Below are 19,516 nucleotides of genomic sequence, written 5' to 3' on the forward strand. Positions count from 1 at the left end.
ATTGGAAGTCTGCCCCGCCTTCCATCTTTTAGTTTCCCTCCTGTCCGGATGGGCCATGTAATTTCTGCTACGTTAAAGCAGTTGTCTAATGGCTGTTAATAATGAAATTATGAAGCCTCTGTATCTGTTTATTATACACTGCTGGCTTGCCAAGTAGCAAGACTTTGTATCCTGCCTACTCTGAGCCCCCCCCCCCTCCCTTTGCCCTGATGTGTCTTTAGACAAGTAATGCCCTTAATTTTTATAAGATGAAATATTAAGGTTTAATTAGCTAAAGCTGTTTACCATAAAACTGCGACAGGCACCATCAATAATGGCTTTTTTTCCCCTTTACAAGGCCATAAAGTGCTGAGAATCCCTATCCTAGTGCTTGAATTAAGCAGGCCGTGCCTTCAGAAATGCAGTGAAGCTGTTTTAATGAGCTCGGAAGCTCTCTCTGCATTTCCTTTCAATCGTCCGTGTCTATTTGATTGGACCCATTATCACTCACGAACAACCCCGCCAAAGACCACCACTGCCACTGCTGCCATTTAGTGTACAGATGTGAATGACCCTTCTTCACCAGAGGGCCCCTTGTCCAAACCCTTAGGCAGCTCAGCCAATCTTAAACCCTCTCCCATTTAACCACCCATGTTTAGCGCGCACACACACACTCACAGAAACATGTATTCATACCCTCTCATTTTCCTGTTTTATAAAAACCAAAACTTTCTGCACTCGCCAAGAGAGTTTATAAAAACACTCAGAAAAAGTACCTGCAAATGGTTTGTATGTTTACGGAGAAGGAATACGTTACTGTCACTTGTAATTAGCCAGTTTCAAAATAGAGACCCAGCATTGGCTTGCATGCAGATATACAAAGCCCCCATTCATATGTGGGACAAGCTTCTCTCCCCCCTGCTTCTCAGCTTACTGACTAGATTGTCTTATGTTCAGAACACGATCAAAGCGTTTCTTCATGGAATCACGTAGTTTTTATATGACAAATTACAATTGCGATTTTTCTGGAAGGCATTCAGTCTCCCACAGAGAATGTTTCCTCACATCAATTCTAGCGTAGAAAGTATCACTTTCATGCTGATCTGTCCTGAATTAGTTCCTAACCATTGCAAATGTCATCTTCTCGACTCACTTTCCACCATAAGAGACAGACCATTCACACAATATATTCTTTCCATGACTCTGTCCACAGAGAATTGGCCTGGTTCTTGACTAAATGGCTTTTAAAGTTCTGGTTTCTTGCACCAAAAACAAGCTATATCACTCCTCATACCGCTCTCCCCTCTATAGAACCAGGGTCTGTTGTTAAAAAGTCATAGCAGTCAGAATCAATTAGATTCACATTTCTACAAATTTTCCAGTGAATAGAAACAACTGGTCTGGTTTTATAATGGTTTGATTCCCAAGTTGCACCCCACGCCCAACCCCTGTATGCTCAATTGGAAAATCATGCAGACTATGTTCATCTTGGCAGCCGGCTTAAGCAGTCGTATTGTTAGTGATTTAACTGCCTATCTGACCATACAGTTTAAGTAAACCCATGACTGGTGCGGGCCAGCTGCTTTACCCCAGGGCTTATTAGTCTGGCTCAAAATCCTGCTTATTACCATTTACAATTGTTGATCATGTGTCTTGTTTTCTTGATGTAAAAAAAGGCATAGTTATTAAAAGAGGTTTGTGCTTGAAGTAGAACATTTAATGGGCTTCTTTAATGCTTTCCTTTTTTTCTGTCTGTTACAGTTCGACAAATATACCCCCAAACTGGACAATCCATTCATCAGACATCATTCAAACGTAAGTTTTTACACGTCTTTCTCATTAAAATTTGCTCTTTGCAAATCAGATATTTAGCATGCTGGAATAAGGCTATGAGCAGATTTATCGCGATTGCGGTTTTGCGCATTTTCTACACTTCACTCTCGTACCCATCAGATTTTTTGAAGGTTTTGTGTTTCTCACCGTTTTCTTCCTTCCCTTCCAGTTCTTTCCCTCCTACCCCCCCACCATGCCCGGCATGCCCCCGCTGCTCCCACACTCAGGACCCTTCAGCTCACTGCAGGGAGCCTTCCAGCCAAAGGTCAGCCCCATGCCTAACATCAACCTAAATTTTAAAACGGGTACATCATTCAAATAAAAAAAAAGCACCTAGTTCATGTTAGATACATTTCATTGAGTCTTGGAAGAAGCAGAAAGTGAAAAAAAAAAAAAAATAGATATAAGTAAATAGAAATCGACACAATTGTGATATCAATGTAGTATTATAAATATCAGTAGCTTTCAATTTTTCCATTGACAGGAGACAAAATGGCACCACTTAAACACCTCTAAGCAAACAAGAGCTCGGGCAATGAGAGCTGATAGCTTAGTTGTCTTACTGTAATATTTGAGACATTAGTCTAACTGACTTCACTTCATCCTGTTTGAAGCCATTTTTATAGTCGAGGCAAAACCCTTTCATAGTTTCCCGGACAAGAACCATGTTGAGGTCGACGCGCTTAGCCATGCTGCATCATGCCTGATAGAAGGGAATAATATCTGTCTGTCTCAACAAGCAAAGCCTACTAAGGATGCTGGAGACGTCAGGACGGGAATAGAGGGGATGAGTGAAAGATGGGAGGGTGCGGGTTTGTTTGGAGGATGCCCAGCGGCTGTGACCCAGTGTAAGTCACCAATCAAAGCTGGCCTAAATACACTGGCCTTATTCCCAATGGGCCTCTCTTGGAGGGGCCCTTATTGTTAGTTGCCCTTCCCGATGGTTAAAGGAAAAGTCTTGTATGTCTAAAGCCCCAACTAAGTATTCTTGGAGGGGCTTGCAGTTGGTGCTATTGGGCTATGTGCTTTTATGAGGGGGGAGAGTGACTTATGTCATGCTGCGGGATCGTCCTATCCCTGATGTAGGGAAGGATAAATAAGGTCAATCAAGGCACTTTCATGTCAAAGATTTGAGAGGATGAGAGATGTGTTACTCTGGCAAGGCTGAACGCCAGTGCAGTTTTATCCAGTAACCTCAGCCTTCAAGTGGCAAGAGTTCAGAATTAGACCGCTTTGGTACTACTTGGAGAGGATATGTGGTTAAAAGCATTCAAGCCCATGTGAAAAAAGTGTCCAACATGCAACAATTGTCAGTGTTGATTTTTAAAACTACACATATCTCATTTTAATTGTATCAACATGTGAGGATATTTCAGGAAGCCAGCTAGAATGATTTCAAGGACCACAAGAGACGTTAATTTACATTTGAGAAAAGCTCTACCAAAAGAGGACCACCAACTTTTTAATTTTATTTCCCAAGATTCTGAAGGGGGTCAATATTTGCCTTGATCACTTAATGTAAGACAAGAAGAGAGATGTCATTTTCCTCTGTGTGCAGTGGGGGGCAAGAGTACCACCTTTGGGTAGACATACTTACAGAGTAAATGGTATCCAATGCAACCACTTACATAAAACCTTAACTTCCTTGCACCATCAAAAGTCGTCCAGTATACACACCAGCAACAACAGAATGCTGGTATGTGCATGCTGTGATGAATGCATTCACCCATTATTGAAATAAGAATCTGAGTTGCTGAGAAGCTTCAACTTAAAATTGCTTTCTATTACCTGTCAAACTGCTAGGCATACGTTGTCTCAGTCATTAAAAGCATTGGTTATTGAAATACCTACACTGCTTTTGAAAAATGAGAGAGCAACCCAACAAATTTGTTTGCTCTTTGAATGCAGTTTTTTTTTTATTTTATAATGGATTAAACTCCATTCAGAAAAACAATGTTTTTAAAATTCAGGGAATCCATATGATGACTTTAGACACAGCCAAGTAACTTGATGGGCTACTAGCCTTAGCTCAAATACGAGATGGGGGCTCAGCTCCACACATTAACAGCAAAACATCTATCTTATGTCTTTCTGTAAGTATCATTGCAATAAGCCAAATGTCCCTAAACCTAGTCAGGTCCCTTTAAGAGAGTCCTAGTTTTAGAATCATAATCTGCTTGTGTACACTGGTGTGTTTATGGCATCTCATACGGTGTACACGATAACACATATTGATCCCCTTGAATCGCTTTTTTTCTCCTCCAGGCATCTAATCCCATTGACGTAGCATCACGTCCTGGCACAGTACCTCACACACTCCTTCAGAAAGATCCACGGGTAAGTAGCCTGTTTTCACTCTTTTCCTAACAGTAAAAACACAAATGTGGTCCATGTATTTGTCTATACTTACTGCAAGATGCATCGAAATCTTTTCGAGACTTGGGTTTTATTCCAATGGACACATTTTGCCTCGTATTAAGAGTTTGATTCTTCAAAAATGATGATCTTAATATCATTTTATCTTTTGCAGCCACGGTCATGTCACTAAACTGTATATTCTATAGCAGAAATGATACTCATTGTCTGTTTGTCCATAGATAACAGATCCGTTTAGGACAAATGTTAGGGTAAGTGCTTCTTTTTTGTATTTTCGATTCAATATTTCATCTCTCTGGCCAGGCCACAAAGTCAAAACTGAAAATTCTGCAACAATCACTGATCAAAGAAATGAAAAAAAAAAAAAAACTCACTCTTGGCTGCATTTGAAGTAAACTTTGAGGTCTCTGTGTAAAGTTAGGGCTTGATTTGCTTTTAATTCATTGCCTGGTTGAAAATTACTACAAGTTATCACTTTGTAGTTTGGCCAGAAAATCTCATTGCTAAAATCAATTTTTAGCTCCCCATATCAAAGCCCATTGGCTAACATCAGTTTCTCTCTAAATTTTTAGAAACCTGGCAAGTGGTGTGCAGTGCATGTCCAGATTGCATGGCAGATCTACCACCACCAGCAGAAAATGAAGGTGCGTGAGTTGGAAAATCATATCCCGCTGCAATCATGCTGTCATGTAAACCTAGAAACGGTAGAGTTTTAGACTTATGCGTATTGAAAATAACATGGATACTTAACAAATACAACATAGGCTAATATTAAAGTAACAGAGCAGATATGAACAAATAAGATTGAAGGCCCCCAACAAAAATATGTCTCCTGTTGTAAAGGCTCTGAAGGATTTTAAGTAACGAGTCCTCAAAATTCTCTAAAGAAAGGCTGGCTGTAGATCATAAATCATTTAACTCAGGAGATCTAAAGGATTAACAGCTGACAAGCCATTGTAAGGATTTGAATTTAACTTTAACTATTGACAGATAATAGTCATTTGTCCGTCTGGCCTCTCAATGGAGACTGTCTATCATCACTGGCACAGAATCTTCATTACCAAACTTTGCTTTTCTTTTCTAAATCAGCGGTTTTGTTGTCCTTAGTTAGCTAACATGTATTTGTTAATGTATCCTCTGGTCACTCAGCAAGTATCTGACAAAGCACTAAAGGAATCTCTCTCGTGTCGGTACGCTCGATGGAGTTGCCCACGAAGCTAAGGGTTCTTCTTGTCTCTGTCTCCGTCAAATATAGCAGATGCAGCTGGATCCTCATAAGCTTGATATGAATGGGAAGTTGGATCTCTTCAGTCGACCTCCAGCTCCTGGTGTCTTCCCAGGGTTCCCATACCCACATGACCTGGCACGACCCTTATTCTCCTCTACAGGTTAGTTCGGTCTTCTAGGACCAGTGTTGGGCGAATTACTTTTAAACGTACACATTACATCGGCAGCATACCACAGCGTGACCAGCTGAGAAGATTAAAACATTGGAGTATTGGAGAAAGATAGCCCGTTCACTTTATGTTGAACTTTTCCTTTTTCTATAAGTACAATGACAAAGGCAGCCATCTCTGTAATTGGTTGCTCTGCAAAATAACAACCTAGCAAACAAATAAATCATAGCATAAAATGTACATATAATAGGGAAACCAAATATACACTCCTCTCAAAGCAGTTTGCCCCATAGCTTGTCAATTGGCCATTGAATCTAAGTACATAGTTTGCACCTATAGCACGGTAACAACCACCTAACATAAATCATAGATGCAATTTTCCTGCTACCTCTGCTCCTCTGTGTTCCAAAGAACACATATATATATAAAAATATTACCTATCGGCGCATCCAGCCAGTATTTCAAAATGAAAACCAAGGTTAGAGCTTGCCTTCTTACAGTCGGCACGGATGGCTACTGTAAATTATGCTGCTTCACTCTGCAACAAGTCACTGATTTACAACATAAAACGCTACTAATAAAATTTCTTTATTTGTAATACTAACCAATTGTCTTAGTTGTAATAAAAGTCATATGAGCATCCTGTGTAATTGCTTTCTAACGCAATACTCCCAACATTGCCAAAAAAATATAACTAGTACAAAAAACACCCAGTGCAGAATTCTCTTTTTCAACTTAAAATGAGTTCTTCAAATCCTCCCAGTTGCATTTTGATCCAAGCAAAATTATATTCATAGCTGTATTTAGACGTTCTTATTTCACTACAATAATGGCATCCTTTTTCCCTCTACTCTATTGTTATGTTCACTTAATTATAGTGCTTTTGTAGTGAATGTTTGCTCGTAAATGGAGTTATATGTCCATGAATATGGATGACTCTCAGTTTAGTAATTGACTGATTTGCCCTGCGTTGGAGGGCAACGGAGAGGCGAAATGCCTTTGACTGGTAATTATGCAGCTGTGTGTCAGAGGCACTCCTGTAATTCGTTCTTTCATTAGCAATTCATAGGATATGGGTGATGTTAACACTGTTGTGTAAAAGAGGCCAGCTAGTTGCACAGTCAAGGACTGACCCTAATAAGCAGCTATGAACTCAAAGACAAATGTGCAACAGCTGCAGGAAAGGAAAAATATCTATGCCTAATTGGCACTGTAAAACTAGTTTTAATATATATTCAGTAATCATATATTACTATTGTACAGTTTGACTACGACATAGCTAATTAAATTGCTAACAACCGCCTTGAATAATAATAACCTCATTATATCATTTCTCCTCTAATAGGCTCAAGCCACCCTGCTCCATCTCCATATGGTCCCACCCCCCACCCAAGTGGCTTCCTGCCTCCTAGCCATTTGGCTGATAAGTGTAAGTTCACTCAAACTCAAAATTTACCCATCCAGGAATCTTTTCTTCCTCTCTGTCACTCTCACGTTCTCCTTCCCTTGAGCCCATATTTAAACACCTTACGAATTACCAGGGCATCATTCAAAGCCAAAATAGATCGTTTTGTTGTGAGGTTCTTTTAAAGGTCACCATTGGCCAGTGCAGTCAACTGCTTCTTCCATTTCCTCAACAAACGCTTAAGTTCATGGTAATGGATTCTGAAATCCACACTGAGTGATTCATAACACAGCCTGAAATAAATCTGTGTGGGCTTATTTAAAAGGTTTGACTACACAGTTTTCATTCCTCGTCTTTTTAGCCTCGGAAAGATCACCTGGTAATTTATCTAAGGACCACTGGGTGCTGGTTTGTGTTTTCCATTTTATTTGTGCATTTTAAAATCAATATACTTTGCATTCCTTTATTTTCGACTATAACCCGTACTTTCTGTATCTAAAAGTGATCACTGGGATGCCATTGGGTAAACCAACTGGGGTCTTACAAATACTGTACATTTACCCGAATAAGACATTTCTTATTCAAACGTTAGAATGAAAGGATTTTATAGCCCTGGTATTTTCTGCTACATCAATAGACCCTGGCACAGCTGTCTTGGTCTACAATACCAAATCTGTTACATGTGGAGTAATCCTGAATTTTGTGTGGTTAATTTAAAATTGGGCTGCAGTTTTTTTGCACTGACTCGCGCATCATTCACTGATTTCTCAGGGTAACATTTATGCCACTGCTGCACACTGGGAGCCTCTAATCTGCATCTCTGGAGTCCATCATGTTGACTCCCCATTAATTCCTTGGGTATTTCTAGCCTTCCAATTCCCTTTCCCAACTTCAGTCCACTTTCTGCTTGGTTCCAACAGCTCACATCTCATCTTTCCATCCAGCAGTCTTGCAGTGTAGAAGTTCTAGTAGGGTGAGAGAAACTCCACTCGTGTTAGTGGCAGTCAATCCAGCATCTAGGAGGCCTGGGCACTGCCTGAGTACCGGGCGGAGAGCTAGGGTGGCAGCGCTTAATAAAACACAGCTCGCTTGTAAGAGAAAAGCCGAGTGGAATGGATTGGTGTTGTGGTGAGCACCACTAGCCAGCCCTCCCCCTTTTTGCTAATCCCTGTTTGGCATTTTGCAGATCCTTTCAGTCGCTCCAGTTCCTTTGGCGGCCTCGGCAACCTTTCAAGCAGTGCCTTCGGAGGATTAGGCAACCCCTCGCTTGGTAAGCGCTGGCCCCCTCTCCTCCTCCAACGCTCCCCTCTTCAATCTGGCTCCTGTGGCCAGTAACATAACAGAGCAGGACAAGCGTTAGACCACAGGGAGAGCCAAGAGGGGAGGAAAAAAAAAATCAAGACACTTAGCTCTAGTTTCTGAGTCAAAGCAGCTCCAGCCCAAGGAGGCCCAACAAGGCAATACAACACACTACAGCAAACCTCCTCCCGGTCTCCACTTCATCCACCAACTGGTCCTCCAGCAGCCTGGATTTAATCTGGCTGTACTACTGCCAACAGGCCTCTGAGGTCCACTGTTTGGTGGCAATTCATCTATTAATTATTTGACAAGCCCCATTTGCACTACCATGGAGAGTTGTCGATTTCCCTCCAGCATCCCCCTCTATCTGTGCCTTTCTCTCTTTCTCTTCATCCCCCCCTGGTTTTGAGCGCCAAATCAGTCACACTGTTGTGAATATGGATGTGATTGGAATAGACATGCCATGGAATGCTAAGGTTTCCCTTGGCTTTTCACAGCCCTCAAATCCAGAGGGCAAGTGAGTCATCCCTGTTCATCCAGTGCCGAAAATAAAGGGGGGAGGGCCTATTGCCCGAAAGCAAATGAGTATTTTTTTCTCTATGGTGGGAGGAAGCCATTAACCTCTAACTCTTTCAAGCAGCTTCAATGAGCGAACCTCCAGAGGCAAAGACAAAAGCAGCTTTTGTTGTTGAGTCTCTGTCATCTTATGTGTCCTCAAGAAGGTTTTATGCAAAATTAACTTACACTTGGTCCCACGCCTGTCTCTGCCTTCCTTCCAGGGTCTAACAGTGTGTTTGGCACCAAAGAGGGACCAGTAGGACTGCCCACGTTTGGCAGCCCACACCACGACACCTGGAACAGGCTTCGACGCACCCCACCATCTTTCCCCACCCCACCACAGTGGCCCAAAACTGCAGACGCTGAGAGAAGCAGCTCCGCCAACAGCCATGACAGAGAGCGAGAGAGGGAACGGGAAAGAGAGCGCGATAGAGAGAGGGAAAGAGATAAGAGAGACTCATCAATTGGAAAAGAAGAGAAGGACAAAGACAGGTGAGACTAACACTTGTTGAAACCTATGGATGTTTTCTTAGGTATGAACCAAGGCATGTGAAACGTGATGATGTAACAAAAGAAACTGAAAAACAAAGGAAACAGTTTAACAAACCTGTAGTCAATCATGACTGCAACCGTAAAATAGGGTACATGTTTTATTTCCACACATACCAAAAAGTGTGATTTCATTCTTTTACATGAGAGTCACATTGTTTTACAGGGATTCTGTGGAGCGCAACCGCCACTCAAATCGCTCATCTCCGGCCTCTGCACCAGTCAGTTACCAGATTAGCAGCTTGATACGGTCTAACAGCCAGAGTAGCGATTCGGGGCGCCATCACAGCGGTAGCGTGGATCGTGTTCGAGAAGCAGAGAAAGAGCTACTTGAGCGCCACAGAGACTCATCAACACTGGCAGATGTGAAGGTGAAGGAGAGCCGCTCACCCGGCAAGGAGATGATTGACAGGAGACCTTCAGAAGACTCCATAAAACCAGCTCAGCGCTCTCCCTCTCCCTACTCCAAGGCCATGATCAATGAGCAAGGCATGAAGCTGGCAGGTGGGCCCCCACCTACACTCAAAGACAGTGACAGGAAAGAGCCTCCAACTCCTGAGCTGCTCCACAAAGTGAAAAATGACATGAAGATTAAGGAGGAGAGAAAGGAAGAGCAAGAAGTCATGGTGGTGGGCTCAGAGGTCGCGTCACAGCCACCACCTCAAGTTCTTCCTGTTCCCGTCACCCAACCCGGAAACCCGCACCACCACCATCCACCTTTATCCCAGCAGCCGCCTCTTCCTTCACCCCGTGGTAGTGACATCCCAGCCCCTGGTCTACACGGTGTCCCTATGGCACACTCACTTCCCCTTTCCATGAGTGCCATGCCCCAAATGGGCAGCCTAAATGTGCTTGACCGGGCTCGCATGGCTCCTTTTATGGGAGTTAGCCCTCTGGCGGGAAGAGAGCGTCTGCCTCACCCGGCTTTCCCTTGGGACCCGCTAAGAGAAGCCTATCGCAGCCTGGACCTGCAGAGACGCATGGATTTCCAGCTCAGGGCCGAGCAAGGACATCGCTTCCCCAGTGTTTATGAACAGGAGCGAGCTTATCGTGAGAGGGAGGCTCACGACTACTCTCACCATGAGCATCTGTTGGAGGTGCGCAGGGAGCACGAGAGGATGAGGCAGCAGGCAGAGGAGCGAGAGCGCCTCCACCTAAGGGAGGAGCTCGACCGAGCTCGCCTGCATCAGCTGCATCAGTCCCCAATGGAAGGCCACCTACCACACATGCCCCCATTCATGCCCCACCTTGGCGGAATGCCATACCCGAGACTCAGCCCATCAACAGGGCACAATGGCCTTCTGAACCGAACACCTCCCACCGCCGCCCTCAGTGCCCCCCCGCCTCTTGTGCCAGCCGGCAGTGCCAGGCCAGCCTCCCCAAGGAGGACTACCCCCCTCACCACCACCCAGGACCCAAGAGACTATTCCCCCTCTCGCAATCCCAAAGAGGTAGAGGCGCGGTAGCTTCCTTAGAGAAGTGCAAAGAGTCTTACAGGATGCACTCACACAGGCCCCGCCCCCAAAATCTGAAATCTTGTGAACAAATGCACTGCTCTTCACTAGAGAAGAGCAAATCTCCCCTAGGGAAAGGGTATGATTGTACAAAGTAAAATTGTGACAGTCTGATTAAGCACATGCCATGACTTTATTTTTAGCAGACTGACGGTTGAGTAATGTCATGACAACACAAATGTGTGTATGTTTATATCTGACTTACATATTTGATAATTATTAATATATTAATCCAATACTTTTTTCAACTTTGTGTGAAAAGAGAGGTTCCGAAATGAGTTTGTACATTTCCTATCCTTGTTCCATGTATAGATATCATTTCTATGAATTTTATGTATTTTGTGCATTAGTCACACCTTTTACAATATTTATCCCCATTGATCGTGAGACATATCCATTATTACACTGTAAAGACTGGATTTGGCTTCATCCCTCAGTAATTTAACCTCATGGTACCAGGATATCCTCAATGATGACAGTGTACAATGTCATGTTACTGATTAGTTTTATTTGTTTTGCCTCTGAGATATGCAGATAAATATATATTATGAGGTCTTTGTTCAGTCTCTGTAAAGAAAACTGATGTATATAACTTGTTGATATTCCTTTCGCTGCAAAATTACTGTGTAAATTTATTAGGCTTTTTAAACATTTCTAGAAAAACAAAATTAAGTAAAATATGGGGAATTAACCTCCCTGTAAAATACTGAGGAGCAGAAAAGTCTGGCCAATGGATTGGACATATGAAGAAGAGAGGGTGTGGTAGGGGGGGCCTAGAAGGATCATCTGCAATCTATGCAAAGCAGCACAAGGCACCCTGATAGATAGAGCACCTGGAAATGAGTAAACCGAGAGAAACTTGGATTCACGTTTGTAATTACCAATGAAATAATGATGGTGTTATTAGAAGACTTCCAAGTCAAAAACTGGACCGGCCCCAGACAGAAAAGAGGGACACTTAAGTGGGCAGCAAAAGGACTTTCTCTGTCAAACTCGTGGTTATGTGCAGTTGTTTTTCTTAGACTCTTGTATACAAAAGAAGTAGAGTTTTAGGCGTGCAAAAAATGAAAATGAACATTCATGGTTTAAAATGTACGGAATAAAGTTTGGACCTAATGTCATGCATTTGCCACTTGTCTTTTATACTTGATTCTACGGTCATGATCGTAAATGCTAAATTCCACAAAGAGGCTGATGTCGATGTGAAGTTGACAGGTGCGCCTAAAATGCCTGTTCCTCAGCTCCGTAACACTGAGTGTATTTGCACATTGTTCTTACTCTGAAATTATAAGGGCGACAGACTTGGCCCACAGAGCTGCCTAAATGATGAGATCATTTGACCGAAATCTGTCATACATGAGATGCAGAGCTCTCCGGCAGGAATCGATGAAATTGGGCGAAGGCAATACAGGCAGGAACTAATAGGACATTGATTTTGTATGAAAGCAGGTTTTGAGTGTTTGTGTTGCAGGTAAACCAGTATTGACGGGCAGCCCAGCGGCATATTGACCCGTGGTCTGGACTCATTAAGAGGAGCAATGCCTGGGAGGCAGGCTATCAGATGGTGGAGGAGCGACTCCTCTCTCTCTTCTTGTACGCCTCCTCTCCTCATCCGCACCACTCATCTGCTTTTTTAATGAGGCCGGAAGACACTCTGGAGTGGGATGCGAAGGGAGTCCTGAGGTGCCCTGTTCTTTTATTGACAAGGCCACGCCTGTGTTTGCTGCCTTTCCAGAAACGGCCAATTCATCCCGATAATCCCCAACTACTCATCTCGCTGCTGTGCACCATGAGACCCACCAATCTTATCCCATGGTATCAGCACATAATGACAGCGTGGATCAAACTGTGGCCAGGTCATTAGGAGATGTTATTGAAAATCAATGGCACTCCTGTGTTCCACATACTCCGGCAGGGTTTTTAAAAGGATTTCTTGAAAGACTGCTTGCCAGAACAGGGCTGGCGTATTGGGAAGGCTTAAATTACTATCACTTTCAATTTAGGCTCCAAGTAATTGAGCCACATATTCCTCGGATGGGCAGGTAGCATCTGTCAGCGGTCTGCTTTACTTTAGCACTATGTGCTTTTAGTCCTAATCATCGAGTCAGCAACAGGTACTTAACCCTTGTACTTGTTACCGCATAGTGATTTTTTTTTCCTGTAACCGTTATTTACCAAGCAAGCTTCGGTGGAAAGAAAAAAAAAAAAAAAAACACACCTTACATTTCCTCCAGCCTCAATCACTCTGTTCTGGGCTCCATCCATTTTAAAGCAGTGTGGAACAGCCCTCTGGAGATGAAAAGCTCCATCAATTTCACTCATCGTCTGGCAAGGTCAATTTATCTCTGCACACAGTCCATCATCAGATGGGAATCAATTGACACATTGTGCGGCATATCCAACCCAAGATGGGTTATTACAGCGTTTGCAGTTGTCAGTTCTTCCCAGAACCATTCTTCACAAGTGATCCTGTTGTTTTTGGTTTTTGGTTTGTTTGTTTTACTGGCATCGCACACTCCCCATATTTTGCAATTTGGAACACATTTCCCATTTGATTGGATATTGCTGCTATGACGGCTTCACGTAACAGATTATCCCTAAAAAAAGACTGTAATACAAGATTGTGTGTATTTTTTACACACATTTCTCCACTTTAATCCCAATTAATAGGATACGGTGGTATCTGAGGTAAGACATTGTTTTATTGTTCTACTAATCCTCGTCATTTATCAGCGAGGAACCTCAATGCTTAGGTTTTGGGATTGAATTTTCATGGTCTCGAATACCTCCAAAAAGCCCTTGGCAAAGAGCTCACCCCAGATCCAATGAACAGTGGAACGGGCCTAAGGGGCTTTTACAGAGCACAATTGCAGCTAATAATACAATACCAAGCTAATATGATGGGCATCAAATGAATGGTTCGGTCCAAGCTCTTTTTCTCCATTGCTCTCTCTTCCCCTACTGATAAAACAAGTATGAAAGCGCTTTTGCACCGCTATGTAGAGGCTCTCTGGACGTTTATCCCAGCAAGACCTAATGCATTCGTTCCCATTTGAAGACTTTTTTGAAATGGAAATCGGTAATGAGATGGGAGAACCCTGCCATGATCACATTTGGATTGCTTGTGCCTCCTCTGGGCCGGGTGATTTGGGAGACTGCGGCTCCGCTCTAAGTCCATGCCGATCTCTCTGCTGGGCCTAGCAAACCCTGACAAGAGCCATTCTAAACCACTAAACTATATGTGAACTGTGAACTGAGGGAGAGAGCACAGAGTCAAGAGCTTTGGCAGTGAATCCCTGTCACTGCTCTCTTTGTAGCCTGCTTGTTGTTTTGACCACCTAAAAAGGCTAGCCGCATATATCCCCCCCCCATGATGCTTACTTTTTTTAGCCATCAATGTCAACAGAGTGGCAGCTGACAGAGAGCAGGCCAGTCAGCGGTTAAGGGGCTGACTTGGAAACAGTCAAATGGTGTGAATTCCAGACACTAGTGACAAAGTGCTGTCTAATGTCTTTGCACCTCTGGATGTATGACAAATATTCTGTCTCACCGCTGCTGTGGCTGTGGAAAGACACCAGCTAATGCCGCCTAAGAGAGAATAGAGTACATATTCTTAACAGACAAACCTCAGAGAGCTCTCTGTAAGACAGGGAGGAAAAGAAGAGAAATAGCGAAGATGGAAAAGCAGGAGGTCCGGAGGAGCCAAAATAAGTTTTCCACTTTGATTCAATTTTGAGGATTTTCCAGCCTTTAGTGGAACCTCACAATCCCCCACACTGGCCGTATTATATACACAACCCATAAAAAATGAATAACATTTATGCAGCTGGGTGCATCTGGCACTGATAGTCCTCTCACTCAGCGACCCACAGAATGGCATTGGGCCACCGCACCACCCTCTCTGGTATATATATGGGCACAAGAGAAGAAACGAAGACAGTGGGGGAGGTGGTACAGAGAGAGGTTTTCAAAAGCTTAGAACTTGTTTAAAAAAAAAAAGGAGAGAGAGATTTCAAGGCAATGGGGGGCCATATGTGGCTCGTCCAATTTGGCACCGGCAACGCTCATGATTAGACATAGAGACGTTAATCAAAAGTGGCTCAGTATTTGAAGGGGCGGTGAGAGGCTTTGCCAGCTGGTGACAACATGGCTTGTGTGCATGGGCCAAGAGTGAAGTTTATTTGAATATGGATCTTGCCGTGACCGTATTTCTCCAGGGCTCAGTTAGCAGAGCATTCCCTGGCTCATCGCTGGGATCGCCTCACCCGAGAAGTTTGGCAGCCGAGAAGGCGGAAGTTTTTCCAAGCCACAGAATGAGAATTACGATTTAGTCCATCCCCCTTTGGTAGTGTGGGCACATTGAGATGCGTTTATTCAGTTTGATGCTGGCAGAGATTGAGCACCTAGTTCTTGGCATCCATGTGTGAGGATTTCCTTTCCAGTGTGAAATTATGAAATTGACTGAGATGTTGTTTTTACAGCCTATATATTAAGACTTTGAAAAACGAAATATCCCATCTTTCCTAATAAACCTTGCAAAGACTCGGCTGGAAACACTGAGCCTCAGTATTAAACTGTCTGTATCCAGTCTCCCCTTGGAGTCAGGCCTCGAATATGGTTTAGACCACCGGTGCTGGAAACCAGAAACTGCTTTGCATGTGAAGTGAGCTTTCATAAGTAAGAGACTGTTGGTTTGGTTTGATTTAAGCATTTACAGCTGATCTTTGTTTTTTTCAGCTGGCTGTCAGATTTAAATAAGGGACTACCTGGCTAATCACAATTAAATCACTTTAATAGCTTCAATTAAATTGTGTACTTTCCCGAGGTTCTATTATGAGTGACATTTGATTTTAAATGCTGAAAAAAACAAAACAAAAAGATTGTAAACAAAAAAAGTGACATTGCTATTATATGAATTTGTTCTCCGTGTCTAATAAGAACTGTTTGCGCGAACCAAATCCTCTTAAAGCAGCAAAACAGTGCAGTCTGTGAAAACGAAAAGCCTTATGACATAAAATGCATAAACATATTTTTGTACTACAGCTGCAGGGTGTAAAAATTCCATAAAATAGCAGAAAGACTAGTTTATGCGGACTTTAAATATGCAAATTATTCAGTCAATATGTGTGTACGATCATTGTTACTGCACCAACAATGGGTTTGCCATGATTTTAGTGCGTCCCTAGAGTTGCAGAATTTTATTTTGAAGTAAAAACTGACACAGCATTCAGCAGAAATATGACAAGATTTGACCATTAAAATATATATTGCAGAAAAACATCTGCATATGTATCTGATGCCTAGTGAGGTTTTTTTTATTTTTTTTATTTAGTACATTTATATAGGAAACCCAAAAATCCCTATTAAGCTTCTTAATGCAGAAAAAAGAGGAGTTAATCTAAAAGACTGTTCAGGCGTTTCACAACAAATCTACACCTCGGAATGCCTCAAGCCACCGGTTCAGTTCCAAGCACTACAAATGTTTGCGCTCAAACGTATAAGTTGACTTATCTGAACTACCTTCAAACATCCCCTTTAGAAAGTGTACTAATTTGCATATTCGTATAAAGTAGTAATGCAATGTAATAATAATACTGCTTAACCGTAACATATTATGTGATCACACAGGCCTTAATACATGTATGTCATGTACCATGGTCACTTTGCACAGCTATATTAACATTATGTTAATGTAGTCAATGTAATGTGGCAATATGTACAGCATCTGTCATCTTACTGTTGCATCACAGGCCTCGACTAACACGAATATGGTGGCTTATTGTTTGCATGTCTTACTGTGTGGTTTCAACTCCAATCTGGCACTATTTAGACATTTAATACCTGTGCATGTGGTCCTTCTTTGGTGTCTCTGTTACATATTCATGCTGTCTGTGGAACAGTCTGGTTTTAGACTATATTTATTTCATGAAATTATAAACCTAACTGACCAAAATACTAATATAAGTATAAGTATAACTAAAATAAGTTCGAAAGGTCAGTGGGATCATATTCTGGATGCTACTGCCTTTTTAGCATTCCAACCCCGACTATGCCTGCCTCCCATTCTTTGGAAATTTGTCAGACAGCAAACATCCTTTGAAAGGGTCTTATCTCCAATCTGAGCAGGAGTTCCATGCACCAAGATAACAAACCCTATCTTATCTTGTTGTGTTCGTTAATGTCACAGCTTAAGGGGCTTGTTCTTCAACTTGCAATGGGGCTTGCAGAGTGGATTGTTTGCAGATTAGTCAACACAGACCTCTCGAGGTCTTGGAGCATATTCAAAATGCTTGTCTGTTCCTGCAGACTTTCTTGTATGTGTACTTTGGCATATTGTGTTTTCCTGTGTCAGGTGGTAGGCGTATTATTCACTGCTTTCATTACTCACAGTTTTGAGAGCAAAAACAAAAATGTGTGAAAACTGTTTGACAGTATCGATGTATATTTGGGAGAAAATGTAAATTGTTTTATTCATTTAACCATTTTTTTGCTTTATTCAAACACTTACTTAAAACAAGTCGCAAGAGGAAAACACCAAAAACAGACTGCAGCCTTTAACAATTCTGTGCGTCTAGAATCATGATTGTGGCTTTTGTGACACAAGAGACCAGGCAAAGGTCCATTGACTGCAGCCATCTGGCTATCTAACACAACCCTTGGCTACACAGTGGTCTTACTCAGCGATTGATTGGGGTGTTGAAGGCCAGCTATTTAACACATCAGAACAACAAGTACTGCTATCAAGTTGGCTCTTCTCTTGCCTTGTCTCTGTGTCGCCCAAGAATGTCTCTTATCTCTTCCTTTCTGCTTGTTGGTTTAAGCCAGATGGCACATATCCGCATGATACACCATTGTGTATTTAGTGAGCGTCTGACAGACACAAAGGTTGTAGGTGAGTTGTTCTGAGGGAATTTAACTTGACTGTAGTAACTGTAATATGAATTATATATTTATATACTGCAGCCAGTGAATTGAAAACAACAAGCGGCAAAAAGGAATTTCTACTCCACATCACTCTCCTGTTGTTTTTTCCAAAAGACTGGCAGGTGAAAATAAAGCTCAGTGTTCCATATAATTAAATTCTGCACTCTTACCTGATTGCATTCTTATTTTCACCTTCATTCTCCTTCCATTATTATTATTTTGAGTAAAACAGGCCTGATAATGTGCATTCACACACTCGATGCGCAACCTGCTCATTCTCATCTCTGATTCTTTGTTGGCGTCAAATGATTTTTAAATGAAAAGTGTGAGTGCAGTGTAATTATAATTCCAGGGGTATTATGCAATCAAATATCACAATGAATGTAATTTTATTTGCTTGTAATCTCTCTCACCCAGGCTAATAGGCATTTTCAAAGGGCAAGCTCGGGGGGGTTAAACAGCAGACCATCTTTAAATGGAATGGCTGCTTTGCTCTCTTGCTCTGCAGCTCTGTTCTTTTGTCTTTGATATGCAGGCAAAGAGCTTGACAGTCTGGGAGACATGGGAGATTTGTCGGCCTGTGATCTCCATGACTCTCTGACAAATGAGCGCCTTTGGCAGGACTGCCGGTGGTACAGCTTCTCTGTCCTACTGGAATCCTGATGAGACTGTTCGGGAGCTGTTGGTAATGAAGTCAGGGCACAGTACCAACCTACTGCCAGGAATGACCTTTAGTCTCCACCCATGCACGTCTAACATGTCCTGCAATTCAAACAACCATAATGAAGGTCCAAAATTAGCAATCCTATCATCGCCCCGGATATTTCTCCTTTCAAACCCTTTGCAATTCACTGCTGAATAATAGTGATTTTTTATAATGCATAAAAATGTGGATAATGGGTTAGGGATAGACCTCCTTCGAACATTGATTCCCTCCTTTGCTCTAGTTGTGATTACCATGGTCACTAGAGGGCATCTGTCTCTGCAAGGTAAAGAGTTTATTTTATGTGCATGTATGGTTTTTTATGTATAGTATGTTAGGAAGCTGAAGGCAAAGAGACAGCAGTTTCGAATCTGTATACTGTGTCGCTATTGTGCTACACGACGGTTAGTGCTTCGGTCTCACAGCACAAAGGACCCTGGTTCAATTCCGACAGGGAACCTTTCTGTGTGGAGTTTGCATGTTCCGTGTCTGCGTGGGTTTCCTCCACATTCTCTGTTTTCCTTCCACAGTCCACAAACATGCAGCAGGTTAATTGGAAAAATTGGGAAAATTGCCCGGATGTTCGAATGAAAGAGTGAATGTTCCACCAGTCATCAATCTTAGATGACTTTCTGTGGAACCAAGAGAAAGACCCTGTCTCAGAGGAGCTGAAATGGTTTTGGGAACTGAGATTCTTCTTTGTAGCTCCTATGTTATCCAAATGCACAAAATAGCACTGCGTAGTTCCTGAAAAGAGCCCCAACTGCAAAGAGAGAATTGCTAAGTAGCACATATTGATAAGAGGCATAGCTTGTTTGAGCATCAGTCCCGAGACTCTGGGTATGGGGCAGTCTAAATCCATTTTTACCTATCAACAACAGACAATGTGACATAACTTTAAGGATGGTATTTAATGCATAATAGGATGCAGGAAATAACCCCAAAACTGTATGCAGCCGAGATCCCGGTATTTGTTCAC

At 42.4% G+C, this 19,516-nt stretch overlaps 1 protein-coding gene across 14 annotated transcripts in view; it reads left to right on the forward strand.

The window, feature by feature from the left end:
* Window positions 1-12,031, forward strand: part of fbrsl1 (fibrosin-like 1) — a 294,403-nt gene extending 282,372 nt beyond the window's left edge. For 9 of the 14 annotated variants that reach the window (XM_086169947.1, XM_086169939.1, XM_086169941.1 and 6 more), the window contains 10 exons: window positions 1,741-1,794; window positions 1,982-2,077; window positions 4,078-4,149; window positions 4,410-4,439; window positions 4,761-4,832; window positions 5,444-5,576; window positions 6,931-7,014; window positions 8,177-8,260; window positions 9,069-9,339; window positions 9,563-12,031. In XM_086169947.1, the coding sequence (XP_086026073.1) occupies window positions 1,741-1,794; window positions 1,982-2,077; window positions 4,078-4,149; window positions 4,410-4,439; window positions 4,761-4,832; window positions 5,444-5,576; window positions 6,931-7,014; window positions 8,177-8,260; window positions 9,069-9,339; window positions 9,563-10,862 (2,196 nt within the window). In that variant the 3' untranslated portion in view covers window positions 10,863-12,031. The remainder of the gene's footprint in view (window positions 1-1,740; window positions 1,795-1,981; window positions 2,078-4,077; window positions 4,150-4,409; window positions 4,440-4,760; window positions 4,833-5,443; window positions 5,577-6,930; window positions 7,015-8,176; window positions 8,261-9,068; window positions 9,340-9,562) is intronic. The other 5 variants (XM_086169952.1, XM_086169945.1, XM_086169949.1 and 2 more) reach the window with 1 other exon arrangement.
* Window positions 12,032-19,516: the final 7,485 nt, after the last annotated feature.

This window comes from Fistularia commersonii, chromosome 22 (genome assembly GCF_037954325.1).
Source record: "Fistularia commersonii isolate RoL2024-O1a breed Wild chromosome 22, RoL_Fcom_v1.0, whole genome shotgun sequence".
Lineage (NCBI taxonomy): Eukaryota > Metazoa > Chordata > Actinopteri > Syngnathiformes > Fistulariidae > Fistularia > Fistularia commersonii.